General features: G+C 38.0%; 2 protein-coding genes across 6 annotated transcripts in view; both read left to right on the top strand.

Annotated features, from left to right (window-relative positions):
- ehbp1 (EH domain binding protein 1) overlaps window positions 1-7,690 on the top strand; it is a 162,988-nt gene extending 155,298 nt beyond the window's left edge. The window contains 2 exon segments of the mRNA XM_046854952.1: window positions 6,157-6,271; window positions 6,546-7,690. Coding sequence (XP_046710908.1) covers window positions 6,157-6,271; window positions 6,546-6,636 — 206 coding nt within the window. The 3' untranslated portion in view covers window positions 6,637-7,690.
- otx1 (orthodenticle homeobox 1) lies at window positions 6,943-17,744 on the top strand. 5 transcript variants are annotated; one of them, XR_006926611.1, is made up of 5 exons: window positions 11,477-11,890; window positions 13,476-13,673; window positions 14,578-14,729; window positions 15,962-17,029; window positions 17,253-17,744. XR_006926611.1 is itself a non-coding variant. In XM_046855146.1 (4 exons), the coding sequence occupies exons 2-4, from the start codon at window positions 13,577-13,579 to the stop codon at window positions 16,706-16,708; spliced, it is 996 nt and encodes a 331-aa protein (XP_046711102.1). In that variant the 5' UTR covers window positions 6,943-7,079; window positions 13,476-13,576; the 3' UTR covers window positions 16,709-17,744. The 5 variants fall into 5 exon arrangements, 4 of the variants coding, with proteins under 4 accessions (XP_046711102.1, XP_046711103.1, XP_046711101.1 ...); XM_046855146.1 differs by lacking the exon at window positions 11,477-11,890 and adding an exon at window positions 6,943-7,079 and having other exon boundaries at window positions 15,962-17,744; XM_046855147.1 differs by having other exon boundaries at window positions 11,475-11,673; window positions 15,962-17,744.
- Window positions 17,745-18,179: the final 435 nt, after the last annotated feature.

Here is an 18,179-nt window from a genome sequence, read left to right as displayed (position 1 = left end):
CGATGTGCCCCAAGGCGTCGCGCACTATCCTGACGCTATATTTATAATCTGTTTTGAGTGCATGTTATCCAAGCGGGAAAAGACGGCAGTGGGGGGGGGGGAGCTTGTATCAAAGTTGTCTGGTTAACTTTAATCCCTTTGACTGTGTCCCTGCTTTCGCAAAATGAACCTTTCGCAAAATGAACCTTTCGCAATCGATGCAAATTGATTTTGCTATTCGATGGTGACCCCTCGCACCCCTCGGCTAGCCACCGTAATTTCTTTCTGCACCTGATAAGCTACCTGATCCATCATAAATCAATTCTAATTAGTTTTGAGGGGGCTGACGGACGACATGCATAGCTAAGCAGAGAGCCACATCTCCACTGTATGTTTTATCTTCTCTCTCTCTCTCTCTCTCTCTCTCTTTCTCTTTTATTCCCCTCTTACCCGGCTGACTTTTTACGCAGGGGTATTTTACAATTTGATGGGAGGTTTTTACTGTTTCTCACAGGCTTGTTTTTTGACATTACGTGATAATTTTTACTTCCTGTACGTAATACGAGTGAACTTTTTTTTTTTGACATCGCACCATATGCAGTGGGCAACATATCAAAGTGTAAACTGGAAACTTGTTACCTTTTATCAGCCTTTGCACACTTTCTCTCTCTCTCTTTTACTCTTTCTCTCTCTCTCTCTCTCTCTCTCAAGCTTCAGCACTTAACATTCAGAGACAGCTCTTTTCTTGGGTGAAGCAGTGATAGTTCTGACCTGCTGGTGAGGGAAGCGAGTGCATCGCTTTCTTATTTGGTGCTCCAACAGGTCTTTTCACAGCCAGCCAACGCAGACAGGTAATTTCTGATTTGCTTGGCCGGCTGACGACAGTAGTAATAGAGACCACTGAGGTGTTTACACACACACACACACACACACACACACACACACACACACACACACATATATATATATATAAATATACAGGTCAGAAAAAGCACAGACACTCCATCACTCCAGGTGCTGATATGGTACTTATATCACCTTTTCTACAGGAAACATTCCTACAAGCAAGCAGGAAGATTTTCTGGACCGTTCTTACGATACTCGAGCTTTCATTTTCATGTCGCTGCAAGCCTCTGTTTTCGGTCAAACACATACACATAAATCGTTCGGGTTCGCAAAAATGTGGATCGTAAGTAACACTTGCTTTAGATGTATAGTGTTTTAAGTATAACGTAAAAAAAAGACAGAATTTTGCACACAATCCAATCGACGTGGTGGAGAAGATTCATGTGCAGGTTTTGCAAGAAATAAAAAAAAAAAAAAAGCCCCACGAGTGTTTGTGTCGTCTAAACGATAACCCGCTCTTTGGTCTTCTGGATTTAACATTATGGAGAGGGTGAAAAAGAAGGGCCAGGGATTGAATGTGGCCTTCTACAATATGCCATGGTTCTTATTTTTCTGCCTCCAAATTGATCCTTTTTTGGCCTTTTTATCTGCCTTCCATACACACATACACTCTCTCTCTCTCTCTCTCTCTCTCTCTCTCTCTCTCTCTCTCTCTCTCACACATTTCTCACCCCTCCTTCTCTCCATCTCTTTCTCAGTTCAGACTTGGTGCACTCCGGGGCGTGTTATTTGAAAGTGGACGCGCCTCTCTTAAAGGGATTTCTGCATAGGTCCCCTATTTTTTGTTGCTGTTGTTGTTACGGTTTTATATGATAAGGTTTTTTTTCTTTTTTTTTTTAGATGTTTAAAATCAATATGTAATCCTGTGCAGGAGCTTATCCCCCCAACAACCCCATTTGTAAATCTATTTGAGCTTTGTTACCCGCCCGGGCCGGCGTATTCCTCAGATTGATTAGGTGCAGTGCCAGGATCCTGTCAAATGGCCGCCTTTGATGATGTTGCAAACTCTTTCAAGATTGCTAGTTGACTGGAACTGGAGATAAGGCTGGGTGACAATTCCTTCTTTTTTTGCACTATTCAGAAGAAAAAAAATCTATTTATTTCCATTTCGGTGTAGATTTCAGGGGTGTTTGTGAAGGTTTGGGTATTTGCTTCTGTGAGTTTTCTGCTCTTATACGGCAAATACGGCGCTCGTATCGCAGTCACACATCGTTTTCAGTTCTTAGTTATTAACCTCGTTTCTGTGTTTTAATTAATTACATTTGTAATCATTAGTCCTCTTAATGCGTCAATGTTCTTCCCACTGTATGTAAAGTATTGGCAAGCTGATACTGACACTGTAAGGGTGCTTTGGGATATTTGTATGATAAATGATAAAGAAAAATCACAAATATTTCATTTTTAATTATTGTTTTCTTTAAAATCTTCAAAAGCGATCCTATTTCTCCAATCAGCTGCGCTGTTATTACATTTAAAGTGTTCGATTTTGTAAAACTACTGCACTAGACCAGAAAGCACACTATCTAAGACGTCGCATTAAATGAAGTGACCACTTGTCGATCTCTCACATAATCATGCGGTGTCGTCTTTTTTTTTTTTCTCCTCCTCCTCCGTCTGCCATGTTGGGAAGTTTCAGTCATGCTGCAGTCTTCAGTAAAGTGCTGCACAGATCTGGTTTCAAAAGCCCCACACTTTCCTTTCCACAGCTCTTTGTCTACGCTTCAGTCCTCCACTCCACCAGCCTTCTGAATAATGCTAATGCTAATTCACTTTGTTCATTCCCTTCATTGTGAGCCTCTCGGCTAAGTTGCAAAGCTGCCATGACTTTGGTCCCAACGTGTAACGTATAGACTTTTTTTTGTGTGTGGTTATGAATGAACACCAACAGAAGCTAGAAAAATGATGAATCAAATGAATTCCAGTTTATTTTCGAGTGAGAATATATCAGAAGGGATTTTATTTTATTCCAACGATTTGAGCTCAAAACAATCAGTTTTGTCTTGTGGTTGTGAAAAAAACCACAAACACACATGGATATAATTTATTTTACATCATAATAAAAACTTTCACATACATAGTAAACATGTGTATATTGGAGTTATAATACCAACATAATGTAACATCATGTAAACTTTTCCTGATAAGGGAAAATAATTGCATTACCATTTCCCTACTTTTAACTTATGTAGCTCCAATAATGTAAACGTGTGTTCATTTCAGAATGAAGATTAAAACCAATCATTACAACACAGTATTTTATAGGTAATGTCTTATTTTGTAAGCGTATTAACATATTTCACCTGTATAGGAGTTTTCTATAGAAAAGAGCAGCTTTTTTTTTTTGTTTATTGTAAAACTGTTGTTATGGAGTCAGTTTTGTCTGTTGCAGTAGATGAAGGTGCCATTCCTTCCACAAACTATTTTCCTGTCAACTTCTCCTTCCTAGGCGCCATGTTAGGCTTTGTCTTGAGCCCCAGTTGGCCTCCATCCAACACCATCTCCTACGTTGCCACTCAAATCTTCTGTAATAAGATCACGTCTTTTGCTCTGGATTCCTGCATACTTCCTGTTTTTTTTTTGGTTGTTTGGTTGGTGTACAGAATTTTTTTTTTGTAAGTAAAATGAACACTCTTTGAAGTTGAATCTTTCATGGCGACCGAAACAAGAAGGCACGAACGCAGACTCGCGTCTTGATTGTTAAATTTTGTGGAAATATTAAAGCGGAACTCTGAAGAAGCTCTCCGAGAGCCGTTGAGCAGTTTGTGCTCTTGAATAAATTTCCCTTTGGAGGAGGGTCATGGGGATTTGAGCCAGTGCATTCTTGTGTAGCTTCTGAGGGCTCACATGGTTACCATTGGCGTGCATTGTTAGGGTTATCTGAATAAGCAGCGACCATGTGAGTTTTGACGTGATCGCCCAGGGCAATGGAGACTCTGAGAGAGAGAGAGGAGTAATCTAAACAGACTGCACACACCACTTTTTATTACCCCCTCTCAACTTGTTTGCCTCTTCCTTCTTTTTTTGGGGTTTGGGGAGGGTTTCAGGAGCTTCCCTGAGTGACCGTGATGGGTTAGGGACAGAGGTTGAGGTGGGACAGAGTGAAGGGGAGGGGCGAATCTGCTTGTTCACTCGTCCATGTCTCTCATCGCCCCTCTTCATTGTTTACCTTCTTAATGAGGAGGGTGGGACGCTGCAGGCTTGATTGACAGCTGCATGCTGCCTCTGCCACTGGGGAGCATCTTTGGCTTTTTGGCCGAGAGTAATGACTGGGGAAATGGAGGTGGGTCGGACTTGACAGTGCCTCTCTCTCTCTCGTACATTCATTCACTCACTCTGTGTGCGTGTCACTACCTTTCTGGGAAAGTTTTTTTATTGGTTGTTACCCTGTGAAATGCCTATTGTTTTTGGGTTTTTCCCTTAATGCAGTGAGAGAGTGAATTAAACTGAGCACCGAAAGAATTTCCGAAAAAGGAGTGAGGCCTGTAACAGTATTATTTAAAACCATATCATTTGTACAGGATTAATATTCCACTTTGCTCTCTTTGATCGCGACAGAAAAAGTTTCGGACGTGTTAACATATTTACAGAGCACTCACAGCGTTAGCGTTTGATTAGGTTAAAGACGGAGGAGCCGAGCGATTTCCTTTGGTGCCGGAGCGCCCAATAACTCGCCAAATATTGGTACTGTGTTCATTTTGCCTCTGCGCTTCACTTCAAAGGCTAAATGAGGTAGCGGAGGAGACCTTTTAGAGCCCACCTCGGCTCTCAGCGTGATGCACGCGTACTGCCGCGCTGCTGGAATTTCACACGAGAAATATTTATTTTTAATAAAGTCCACTTATTTTAAGGATTGACATTTTCGCAGGAGCGGGAAGAACAGCCGTTTTATCTCCTGCACTATTTTTTTTTTCTTTCCAGGAATCGATCACGGTTAAATGTTGACATGACACATGGTGCACGAAGTACACAAAACATGTAGTTGAGTTAAAACAGAGAAACAATAAAATATGACTCCAGTAAAAGTACGAAAGTATTTGCCTTCAAATGTACTTAGTTATCCAAAGTACTATGATTTATTACGGCTATAATGTTCTTATCATGTTTGTCACAAGACACTTTGCTTAATCAACTCCATTTAATTGAAAAGACTGTTAATTTTAGCGCATCAATCTATTTATAGAACGATATTAATAAGTCAAACACTGATTGATATCTATTACAATTATCACGAACCCAAAACCTTCTTTTCAACTACCTCATAAAATCACGCAAATAAGACCACAGTGTTGTGGTGAGTTCGAGTCTGGAGTTTCTTCATCATTTATTTCTCTCTACATGTTCTGCTTGCTGTTGATCTGTATGTTGGTGATAAGTAGATACACCAAGCGAAAAAACCTACTTAAGTACAGTAAGGAATTACATTTACTTTGTTAATTTCCACGACTGTTGACACGACACATGGTGTTAGTGAGAGAAGTCCTGAGCAGTGCAAGTTCTTGGACTTTTATAGGGGTTAGATACATTTATTTTTCTTGTAACTGTGAAGTGTGTGAATGTGGAGTGCACACTCACTCCAGCACAGTATGTTCTTACATTGAGCTGAAGAATAGGCTTGGTAACCAAATGTCTTGTTGGCTGTGAGTAAGGCCCTAATCTCCGCTCGTATCAGTAATGGCTGATCCTGTTAGCCGGGCTGATATTTCAGACCAACAGGTTGGCCTACCTGGCCAGGTCACCTCTCTCACACACACACACACACACATACACGATGTTCTGACATGTTAAATAATTTATATTCAAAGCTGGGATTAGTAAGTGCCATTTATTAAGAATCTACTTGTTTTATGGTGTGTCATGGCATGGTTTCCAGGCCCGTTTGAAACCAGTCTGAGAGTGTTCCATGTCATGGGCGGTTGAACAGAATGAGTCTTCAGGTTTGCCTCTGTATGCCAATGTTCTCATGTTCATAAGTTCCACTCTGATTAAGTTGATGAACTTGCCAAACCGCAGTCAAGCAATTGCTTTTTATTGCTGATTGGGGAAAAAATGGGGGCGGGTTCCTGTATAGCGCGTGAAAGCAGCGAGCCCCTTTCTTAGAATAGCCTTTGCAAGTCTTCAGAAGTTGGAACAAGTCCAGTGACTTATCAAGTTTTAAGTGGAGTGTTCTCCAAATCCAAAAATCTTCACGACTTGTTTTTCGCTCTCAGGTAACGATGTTCTTGTGCTTTTCTTTTTCCTGAAGTGCACCTCTGTCTCTCACTCTGAATTCAGATTGGCAGAAGACCGAGGCCCAGAAGCACCGGGAGCAGCTGCTTCTAGACGAGCTGGTCATACTGGTCAACAAACGCGACGCTCTGGTCCGAGATCTTGATGCACAGGAAAAAGAGTATGTCCACATCTCTTTCCTCACTCTCTCTCTCTCTCTCTCTCTCTCTCTCCCAGCAAGGCATTCTGGGATAACTGAAACAGGACTTAGTCCTCCAAGTGCCTCCATGGCAGACTTTTCTCATTACATTTGGACCATAGTTTGGTTAATAGTCGTTTGTTTTTACTCTCACTCACTTTGTGTTCAGTGATCAGGTGGTCATCGTGTCTTTTCCTTTTGTCTTCGTCCAGGACTTTGACCATGTGTGTGTGTTTGTATGTGTGTGTGTTTGCAGGGCAGAGGAGGAGGATGAGCACCTGGAGCGGACTCTGGAACAGAACAAAGGAAAGATGGCTAAGAAAGAAGAAAAGTGTGTCCTCCAGTGATTTCCTGACAGACACTAAAACACTAAACGTACTACAGATTTCAGAAAGGAAGAGTGTTTACTACAATTTTCAAAAATGTATTATTACTATTCTAATGCTCGTTGCATACTTATGTTTATTTCATGTTTAGAGGAAAGTTTTGGTCAGCATTCGCAGCACACCGCTGGTGCGTGTTAATTCGCTAATGCCGTTGGTTTTCTTTATGCTGAGAGATTACATTTCATCAACATTAATGCATTTTTTTTCTTTTGTTTTTTATTGTGCTGTAAAGGTACTTTTACATGATAAAAAATTTTCTAAAGATTTCAATAACCAAGTCATAGATAAAGCTCCACTACAATCCACTGACTTACTTACTGTTTGTTGTTTCAGACAGACGTGTAGCTTCACTCGTATGGTCGTGTGTTAATTTCCCAGTGGAGAGTAGGATTGAGCATTTTGAGGTACAACACAAACATTGTTTTATTGGGAATGTATTCTTTCCATTTTAGCATTTAAAAAAAAAAAAAAAGAATTATTCAGCATTTTAACTATTACTATAGATTGTTTCGGCATTTTAAATTTTATTCCCAACAGTGTTTATTACTTAATGTTTAACTTTTAATCCAACTGCGTTTTAAATGTATACCATATAACAATGTTGCATTAAAAAAAATTACTTTTTTTTTTTTAAAACCAAAAAGTTTGGGACCCTCCATAGCAGGAATAGTGGAGTACTTTTAAGTGCTCACCTTTCGACTGAATGGTTAAGATGTACATTTCATTGCACTGTTTGTGGGGGAAAGAAACAGAGCGTGTGAGCGGTTTGAGATCAGAATTAATTTATTGTTCTTTGACCTTTGAGACAACTGACCATCTTTACAACCTTGTGCATTAACTCAAGGACCTTGTTCATATTTATTGTATACTTAAAAAAAAAAAAAAATACTGCTTTCATACGCATCTCTCCGGTTCACCTCGCGTGCTGCTGTCTTATTGTGTGAACGTTGTTTATTTATTCCTAAAATGATCGGTCATCAATAAAACCTGAAATGCTTTCATACTCTTAACTAAACTCCTGTGCACTTGTTTCTTTATTTTTCTCAGCATTCATGCTACCTGTGAGCCGTGATCAAAAAGATATGCTAATTATTAAATAATTAGAATAAGCAAGTATGCACTGCAGAATCTTTTTATTATTATTATTATTATAAAAAGAAATATTTACCAAACTATACCCTGTTCATTTATATATTTTTTTTAATTCTATTTAAATATTAAATCATATTTAGCCTCATTCTTCTGCTTCAGAAAGGTTAAATGGTAGATTAAATGGTTGGCCTTTTTAAAAGAGTAATCTAATCTATTATAGAATTATTTAATGATTTTTTTTATTACTTACATATTGAGCAATATGCCGTTAACAATAAACGTGTTCATATTTTAATTAGAAACAAATAAAGACAAATAAGTGAGTAAATGGGGGAAAAAAATCGACCTGCCGTTTTCATGACCTTTGCAAGTTTTTTTATTATTATTTGTAAACGGAGGTCGATGGTGCAGAGGGAAATGGATATGCGAAAGCACTTCTTGCTGAGTCTCTGATATTGCTCACACTGCAGCGTTTCCCTCTTCCTGAGCTAAAATATATCATTTGTGAGCGGGAATTGATCATGTTCTGTAGTAAAATTGAGCTCTGACAGCTCTCTCGTAGCCTGATACCTCTACATGAATTTACACCTCCCTCAAGACTCTTTTTGTTTTTCTTCTTTCACATCGGTGTGGTGACTGTAATAGTGTGTAGAGCTCACACTTAATAATCACTTAACTGATCACACACACACCACACACTCTCCCTCTCCTGCTCTCTTTTTTCCTGTGTGTGTGTGTGTGTGTGTGTGTGTGTGTGTGTGTGTGTGTGTGTGTGTGTGAGAGACAGAGATGGATATTTTTCCTGCAGCCTTGGCCGTGTAATCTGTATAAAAGAAGCCGTGCTGGGATTTTTTTTTCCCCTTAATAAAATCACCACCTTAAACCATTTCAATTTGTTTGGAAACGCAAGCTATTATCTATATTACCACATTAAACACTGCGAGTGTAATCATCTGCCTCGTATTGAGTCTCTTTAATTATCATCTTTAACTTTTTATTTTAAACACAACTATGTGATAAATTAAGTAGCCTGCTCAGTAAATCAAAACCACTCAAACATCTGCAGACTGAGCCTTCAATAATTTTCTAATGCATGCCATGTATATTTTAAGTCCAGGTGTTTGATTTGGTGAACATCATAGTGAATAAGCAGTGTTTTCTAAATTATTTCCCTGAATTTACAGCTCATTCGTTTGTATATTAGTTGATTCTCCTGGACAGGAAATAAAGCGTGATCTAAAATGGTCAGAACAGAAACCCGACAGGAAATAAACAACTGGTTTTAAATAATTAAAAATGTTAATTTTTAAAGTAATAATAATAAAACAATTTGCTTATAACATTAGAACTTAAAATGTATTTTTTTTACTGAAATATGTTAAACTATTTGGTATAAAAATATAAACTTTTTTAAAATGTAAAAATAAATAAATAAATAAATAAAATAAAATGGTAATATGTAAAGTTTTAAACATTAACCAACAACCCGGATTGTATAAAAGCTTTAAGATAAGAATCAGCTCTCTTACCTGTATCACAGATACAGTATGTGCTCAGTCAGAGTCTGGATTATCGCAGCGCAAACACTGTTTTTAATAAATAAATAAATAATAAAGCCGTGACGCCGCATTTCAGAGTAAAGGAAGCTCCCTGTTTTTTCGGATCCCGTATAAATATATTTTTGCACAGGTGTTTCTTCCTCAGTTGCTCTTCCTCACCGTCTCCACATGGAAATAAAGCACAGGGTCAGAACAGTCCCGGTGTTTGGATCACAAGGCCCCTTTTTCTCTCCCGAATATAATATAATATATACTGATCACTATTTTATTCCTCTTTGTTCATTATAAGAATCAACACCACCACCACCACTACTACCACTACAATCCCGCGAGCTGCTCCAATACTGCCGGCTAAAGAGACAAAACTTTTTCCTTTTTTTTTTTTTTTTTTTTTTTTTTTTTTTGATTCCCTCTTTTCGTCCTCCTCCTCCTTCTCCACCTCCACCTCCTCTATTCGCCTCCTCTAATCCCGAGATTTGCGAGCAGCTCTGCGTTCAGGGAGGAAAAGAAATCGTGTGCAATTTGGGATTAGACAAACAAATGCTTTTAGTACAAAAAAACGATTCATAACTTGAGAAGCTGATAGTTTGTTCAGGGGGGTTACATGAGAAAGAGAGAGAGAGAGAGAAATGAATTATTAATTAAGTACTTAATGCGAAATAATGTTGTGGGTTGAATAATCCAAATACCAATTAGTACTTTATTACCAAATTATATTTATTTTATTATTATAATTTGTTTTGTATTTTATTGCCATATTCACTATAATAAGCTCAACAACACTGCTGCTGCTTTTTCCCCTCTAAAACTCTCTGTACACTGACACCAAAATAACCATCTTTTCCCTTCTCAATTGTTTTGTTTTTCACTTCACTATTGACTGAAGCATCTCAGTTCCCTCTCCTATAAGCCACTTTTATCCTCTCCATGACTTTATAGACGTGTGGATCTCTAGAGCTTCTGTAAAGCCGCTCTTTGATTCAGATGGTCAGTGTAGTAGAGGCTGATCCTTCCTCGAAAAAGGAAAAAAATGTAATTTGGTTCCTTTAACGGCGGTCACTTACTTTGAAAATCAGCTCGCTTTCATACCAGAGCTCAATTAGAGCCAGTTTATTTTGGTGACACCGACAAAAGACCCCGAAGCGAAGCTCCTTAAAATTAAAATCACCATCACATCCCCGAGACAAACAGGCAAGAAAACGCTCCGGGTTCAGCCGGCTTTTCTATTTATTGCCATTTTTCTAGTAAAACTAATCAGCAGTTAGTAATCCTTAAAACAATGTTTTTTAGTCTAAATTTCTTTTTCTGATTTTTACAAATATTTCCCCTTTATTTCTTTCTTTCCCTTATTTTCCCCTTAAAGAGGGCGCCTATTAAACTTTATTCAACACTATTCCCAAAACTAATTCTAAGTGGGGATTAAGCGTGCATTAATATTCATGAGATGTGTTCACAATAAAAATAGAAATAAAATGGATAAATTAAACTTTTTTTTTTCTCCTTGATATCGCATTTGTAATTTGTATCCCGAGTTAAATCGGTGGGGAAATAAAATGGAGTTAGAAAATGTATCTGCATCTTTTCATTTTATTGCCAGATACTGTATATATTTCAGCCTAGATTTTCGTCAACTATTTTTTAAGTCTATTATTATTATTATTATATATATTTTTACAGTTTTCTGTTTTATTATCCTGCAACTTGTTTCAAACCTTAAATACATTCTAGATCTCGTTTTTAATTTTGTATTACTTTTTTTTTTTTTTTTACAATTTTGTCAAATTAAACAATTATAATAACCAGACCTTACTTTATTTAAGATTTGTTTTTCCTCTGTAAACAATTCACAACATTTTGTATTCATTCTGTATTTGTATTAATTGTAAAAAAAAAAAAAATGTAAACTATTATATTGGATTTTTTTTTTTTTTAAGTTTTTATTTCACTCTGAATGTGAACACTGCGTTTTCAGAAGAAAAAAAAAAAATCTTTCTCTCCTTTAAAACCGAATCGTCCAGTCGCTGCTGCAGGTTTGTGTTATGCTCCGTCACGAAGGGAGGATGGAGTGGGAGGGGCTTAAAGCTGGCTCTCAGCGCTTTATTGGCTGGGCTTGATGTCAGTCGGTCTCGGGGAGCGCGCTGATTGGTTGGCACGGCGCTGAGCTGCAGGTGTCCTGTGCTCTTAGAGAGGCAGGCTTAGGAGAAGGTGATCAATCTCCATCCGTCTACATTTGCAATCACCTTTTACACCGACGCGCCTCCGAAAGCTTTAGTTTATTTGGGTTTATTATTATTTTTAGATCTATGTAATACCTGCTTAATCGGGCTTGAAGCACAGTTCTGATCAGGTGCGTGATATTATCATTTAAAAAGAAAAGGTGGGGAAAAAAGCTACCCCTCAGACAGTCCGTGTTTTAAGGAGTGTTTTAAAGGTTGTTTATTTGTTGGGTTTTTTGAGTTGCTTCTGTTCGCTTTCCTGTTCTCTGCCATTGGTTGGATATTTTTTTTTTGACTGTTGAGCTGTCAATCTGTGAAAATATATACTCGGCAAGGAAGTTGGAAGAGGTAAGCAAAATTATAATATTATTCCTGGGTGGTTTTTTTGTTTAGGTTTTTTTTGTGTGTTAGATTTCTTTTGTCAGTTTTTTTTTTTTGTACCATGTTTTCTCTATGTAAACGATTTAGTCGTGCAGGAAATGAAGTTTGCATGAAGGTCTAGAGAGAGAGATCTAAAGTATTTATCCTACAGCTACTTTTAATGTTAAATATTTGTGTTACTCCGTACCGGCGGATTTGTGCTCTTCTTTTGCGGGTTTTAACACTACAAATTAAATTATATTATTTAAAAAAATATGATGGAGCACATATAATTTCTGGGAGATTGACTGAGACTTTGGGGGTCGGTGTCCTATTCAGTGGGATTCTTCGAGCCTAATTGGAGAGGCGTGTTTTTGTGTTTTTGTTCATTTAGTTTAGTGATAAGGCCGCTGCTTAGCCCAAACTCCCTGGAGCTCTAATCTACATTGCAATTGGCTTCATTTGCACGCAGGATTTCTCCTTTGGCGAAGTTAAAATAGTTAAAGCAAAAGGTCTGAATACACAAATACCAGATAGGTCCATTATAGTCCATTATATGAAAAATAATAATAATAATAATAATAATAATAATAATAATAATAATAATAAATACGTTAAATTAATTGTTTGTTCAGATTTGTTTTAAATCTACTTTGTAATCATGTCCGGTGCTTTTTTTTATTTCTTTATAATTTACATCATGTAAAGGAACTAGACTTATAATATAAATCAATATTTTGATAATACATTTTAAAATAATCTAAATGTTTTTATTTAAAAAATCTATACAAATAGTCAAAATCATTAAGTTTACTGTAAAATGTTTCGGTTGTTTGTTTCTTTGATAATGATTACACCAAAACCTTGTTATTTCAACCACCACATTCTTTCAAAACATTTGTTTTTCCAAAAAAATTGGTTTTGTGAGCAGGAGTGTAATGAGGCCTACTCACTAAACCTTTACATTAATGTTTTACACTTTACAGAAAACTCGATTCTGTCTATTAATATACAGAATGTGTAAAGTTTACATTAGTGAGGGTGCTGTAGTTTACATGAAGTGGGAATGTTAATGTTTTAAACTGAATCCTTCGAGTTGAGCGCGTGTGAGATGTAAATGTAGTAGTTTGATGTCTTAACAGTTTACATAAGGAATAAAAATACGCATTATTAAAGGTGTTACAAATTATTACAATTATTGTCGCAACTGTACTTTTTTTGTGTCGTCACTATTTTCTAACTATAATAATAATAATAATAATACATTACTAAAATCTGCTAACACAAATTTATATTTATATTATTTATATTTCGATTTACTTCAAGATACTTTAGACTCTGATTGTTTATTAGAATATTTTTTCCCACTAATGTTTTAGATTCGTCCTTTACTTTGAATGTTGATTTATTTCTTTGCATTAACACTTGAAAATGTTACTGGATTGAAAACCGATCGTGTTTATTAAACAATCCGTTTTCATCGTCAAATATAATATTTGTATTTCCAAGTATTATTTTTTCTATATTTGTATTTCCTAGTGTTTATTGATCCCACGCCTACTTTTTGTTTCAGGATCTAGCTTTTGGAGGCTTCAGCGCTCAGGCAAGCTGCATTACCGGGGCGAATCCCGCGCGATCTGGGCCGAACCGGGGCGACCCGCGCCTGCCTCTAGCATGATGTCATACCTCAAACAGCCCCCTTACGCCATGAACGGCCTGGGGCTGAGCGGAGCCGCCATGGACCTGCTGCATCCTTCCGTCGGCTATCCAGGTAAACACACACACACACACACACACACCGTGTACCGCTTCTTCCGTGTTGATCTTTTCCGCTCCTTTTACACTCTGCTCTCACGCAGATCTCATGCACATATCAAAGTAGATCTAAAAAGTTATTTAGGAGAAAACAAACTGATGCCAGAACATTAAACTGTGCATTAAACTGTGCACAAAACAAGCGCATATGTACAGAAAAACCCCAGAGCTCACATTCCTGATCTTTAAAAACAATGTTTAGATCTTCCCCTGACTGATCCTGGGGATTAGGAGTAAACCCGCGGCTCTTAGTGTGGGTTTCCTGCTCTTACACACATTTTCAACTCTTGAAGAGCTTCTTAATAAGATGAGTTGAGTCCTGTTATGTTCGAGCAGAAACACCCTGAAATGTGCTCCATATGCAGAGCAGGAAAAGTAACATCAGGAGCTTCAGATTCATTTTTTGGCAGCTTTCCGATATTATAAAACAGCTGTGTGTGTGTGTGTGTGTGTGTGTGTGTGTGTTACACTTTTACACGGCCGCTTTTACTCGATTTGCTTTTAATTTTCAGAAACTTTCAGTAAAAATAAAAGTGTAGAAAAATAAATAACTTCCTAAAGCGGATTAACTGTTTCTCGGTTGCACATGTACAGCATATCTATATAATATTTAATTATTATAAGCATAGTTATTAGTATCATGGTATAGTTTACACAGCAAATTCTTCTTTTTTTATTTTTTTCAAAAAATTGTTTTTCAATGTCTTATATAAAGCACGAGAAGAAATAATGAAATTAATTTTCAGCAAATGTGTATATCCACAAGCTCATTAAGTGGTTTTTTTTTTTTATGTTTACATTTTTAGAGGAGTTTTAATTCTGAATTTTTTATAATACTTTTTTCACTTTTTCTCCTGCAGCAACGCCACGGAAGCAGCGGAGAGAGAGAACCACTTTCACGCGCTCCCAGCTCGATGTTCTTGAAGCTCTTTTCGCCAAAACGCGTTACCCTGATATATTCATGCGCGAGGAGGTGGCCCTAAAAATCAATTTACCCGAATCCAGAGTGCAGGTACATTTCAGCTAATATGAAAAAACTATTTTATTTTATTTTATTTTTTAGCCCAGAAGAACCTTTTTTTTTTTTTTTTTTCTAAAATTATGTTGGGGAAACATTTGCGTTTTTGTTTCGTCCAAGCAAAATAATACGTGTGTGTGTGTGTTTGTGTGTGTGTGTGTATATATATAATATATATTATTTTTTTTTAATAAACATGTCGAATAACTATTACAACTTAATTTATATGTGGTTTTCCTTCATTATATTTATATGGAAAATAGCATAGCTGCATGCATATGTACACACATATATTATTAATATATATAACTAGTGTGCGCTTATGTTCTTGATGTCTCTTACACACATTATACTTTGAATCTAAATGACCGGCTAACGTCTAGTGCCCAAAAGCGCCCCCTATTGACTGTTGTAATATTTTTTTGGGACTTTTTAAAGCACATTTCAATGTTTATTTGAAGTATTTAATTTGTTGCAGTGTGCTCATTTCTTTACCAAATTAAGTTTTATATATATAATTTATATTATTTATATTTTCACTGGAAGGAATTTTCTTTTTAGGTAATGAACGTTGAAACTGTATGAAAAGCAGTTGTTTAATGATGAACAGCTGGAATAATTTAACAGCTTGACTGCTATATTATTCGAGGTCTTAGTGTTGATGAAAACTCTGTAAAATAAAGACCTATGGGTTCTTTCTCATCTCTGATGAGCATGTCATTGATTCCAAATTGTTCTAAAAACACTGCATGCATTCAAATCCAGCAAAGGCAAGGACCTCTTGTAATTTTATTTGCTCTTGCATGAGTGTGTGAAATAAAACACATTTTGCTGGAAAGACCCTCGTTGCACTATTGAATTCCCATCTGTAACGAGGAACTCGATAGCCTAATATCTTCTTGCCACCTCCTTGTGCTGTAATGAGATCCATGGGCTTGAACAGAAAGGGCCTTCATGCAAATTAATGGCACTAACAGCCAATAACTTGGTGTTGTCCACACTGCTACTGTACAATGGCTGTCTGGTTTTGCCCTTCAGGCATGCAGGAAAAGGTCCCTTTAATCATTTAATGTGGCTCTGTGGGAGTGTGGTTGTGTTTCCGATGTGTCTAAATGCTGCTTCTCTAGCTGATAAAAGGGAGGTCATTGCATGTTTGTATTCTCAGCTCCAGGATATGATCTTAAATGCATGCCTGGTTCAGTCTGTATGTATTTCTGGTGTTCCAGGTGTGGTTTAAGAACCGCCGGGCGAAGTGTCGTCAGCAGCAGCAGAGCGGCAGCAGCAGCACAAAAGCTCGGCCTGTGAAGAAAAAATCTTCTCCCACTAGAGAAAGCACAGGCTCCGAGAGCAGTGGTCAGTTCACACCACCGGCTGTCTCCAGTGCTGGTTCTGCTTCCTCTTCCACATCTTCCTCTTCCTCGTCCGCGACCAACAACAGCATGTCTACCTCGATCGGCACCGTCTCGTCTATCTGGAGCCCAGCCATGTCTCCAGGTTCGGCACCTCCTTCCTCGTCTCTCTCTGAATCCGTTCCACCTTCCAGCGCCTCCTGCATGCAGCGCTCCATCTCCGGTTCAGCTTCTTCCACCTCCTCTTCCTCTTACCCCATGTCCTACAACCAAACGGCGGCGTATGGCCAAAGCTACCCCACACCATCTGGATCTTACTTCAGCGGCGTGGACTGCAGCTCCTACCTGACGCCCATGCACTCGCACCACCACCCGCACCAGCTGAGCCCCATGACGGCGTCTTCCATGCCCACACACCCCCACCATCACATCAGCCAATCTTCAGGCCACCACCACCACCATCACCACCATCACCAGGCATACAGCAGTGCTGGCCTGACCTTCAACTCCTCTGACTGCCTGGATTACAAGGAGCAAGCGGCCTCCTCTTGGAAGCTCAACTTCAACACTGCGGACTGTTTGGACTACAAAGACCAGACATCCTGGAGGTTCCAAGTCTTGTGATCTGGTGGTGGTGTCTTTTATTTTTTATTTCTTCTCCCCTCACTTTTTCCCCTTTCAGCTTTTCAATCACTTCACTCTCACAGTTTTTAATAGCGTGCTGAGTTTCTATCTAAAAAAATATATTCAAAAGACGTTATAAGGACTTAGAGTTAACAAAATAGATGTTCAGCTTCATGTTCCTAAAAAAAAGAAGATACCATGCGACCATGTGGAGGAGGTTTTTCTTCTTCAAAACAATAAATTAATTTTTTTACCTGAAGAAAATTAAGAAGATGATAGCATCATTTTTTCCCACCCCAAATCCCCTCTTCAGCTCTGGAGGTAAATAAACACTGCAAGAGCCTGAACTCTGTACAGATTTTTGTTCTTAAACCAGTTATTTTTAGTCTGCGGAAGATTTTGTGTGTTTTTAATCAGCTTGAGCCGAGCTGAATCCTGTATATAGGGTTATGGGTCCGTTCCAGTGACCACATTTTAGCTTTGACGGGATTTAAGATGGTTTAATACTTATTGTCGTCTCCCCCCATTTATTTTTTCCTCCCAGAAATGAAGAATCGACCGCTGCCGGGACTCGTATCTGATGTGCTGATTATTTTGGTAACCCTGGAGGGGGAAAAACAAGGTGTTTTTTTATGGCTTAATGGAGGATAAAATATAAAATGTAAAGAAAAAAATACAAGACATAAATTTAGAGTAGGTGAAATCTGGGTGAACATTTTGAATCGGATTTTTCTGGATGGTTTTACAAAATTCGGCAGCACAAATTGAGGATGATGATGAGGAAGAGGACGTTTTTCCTTCATCGGTCAAAAACGGATGTTGGACACATTTTTCCAAAGCACTTGACGGACCCCCAATAAACAAACACACACACACACACACACACACACACACACTTGAAGAGAAAATGTGGACTTTTAAGGAACATTTCCCCCGAAAATATCCAGTGAGATGTTGAATGTATTTCAGGCGCAGGCCATAATTACATTCCTGTCCATAATAATGATGAAAATAATAAAGAACAATTAACTACCAACTTCTTTTCCACACGACCTCGTGTGTGTGTGTGTGTGTGTGTGTGTGTGTGTGTGTGTGTGTGTGTGCGCGCGCGCGTGTTACAGTCTTTCCGCTATTTCATTGATTTGCAAATGCTCATGTTCTGCAAAAAAAAAAAAAAAAAAAGGAAAACATTTTAAAGTAACACAATAGTTATGAGGGAGGTGTTTTAGAGCTCGACAGGCCGGACAGGGAGACACTCGGGTTTCTTTCACGCGATCTTTTCAGGGAGGAAAGTTGGAAATAATGTCATTGTTTAGCAGCTGGGAAATGTTCATGCTTTTTCTCCCTGTTTCTTTTCATTTCTCACATACTGAGCTGCACAAGTTCTCAGAGCACTGTGAGTTTTCTCAGCCGGACTCACCGGATCTTTAACACTTCATGTATTAAATAAAACAATATTTATTCCTTTTAG

The sequence above is a fragment of the Silurus meridionalis genome, chromosome 8 (assembly GCF_014805685.1).
Source record: "Silurus meridionalis isolate SWU-2019-XX chromosome 8, ASM1480568v1, whole genome shotgun sequence".
NCBI classification, from domain to species: Eukaryota; Metazoa; Chordata; class Actinopteri; order Siluriformes; family Siluridae; genus Silurus; species Silurus meridionalis.
The sequence above is the reverse complement of the archived record's forward strand: the minus strand, read 5'-3'. Positions and strand labels throughout refer to the sequence as shown.

Bases quoted from the DNA above. Each gene is read 5' to 3' on its own strand.
- otx1 (XM_046855146.1), top strand. From the start codon at position 13,577: ATGATGTCATACCTCAAACAGCCCCCTTACGCCATGAACGGCCTGGGG. The intron at 13,674-14,577 runs GTAAACACACAC...TTTCTCCTGCAG, and splicing joins TCCTTCCGTCGGCTATCCAG to CAACGCCACGGAAGCAGCGG. The intron at 14,730-15,961 runs GTACATTTCAGC...CTGGTGTTCCAG, and splicing joins TACCCGAATCCAGAGTGCAG to GTGTGGTTTAAGAACCGCCG.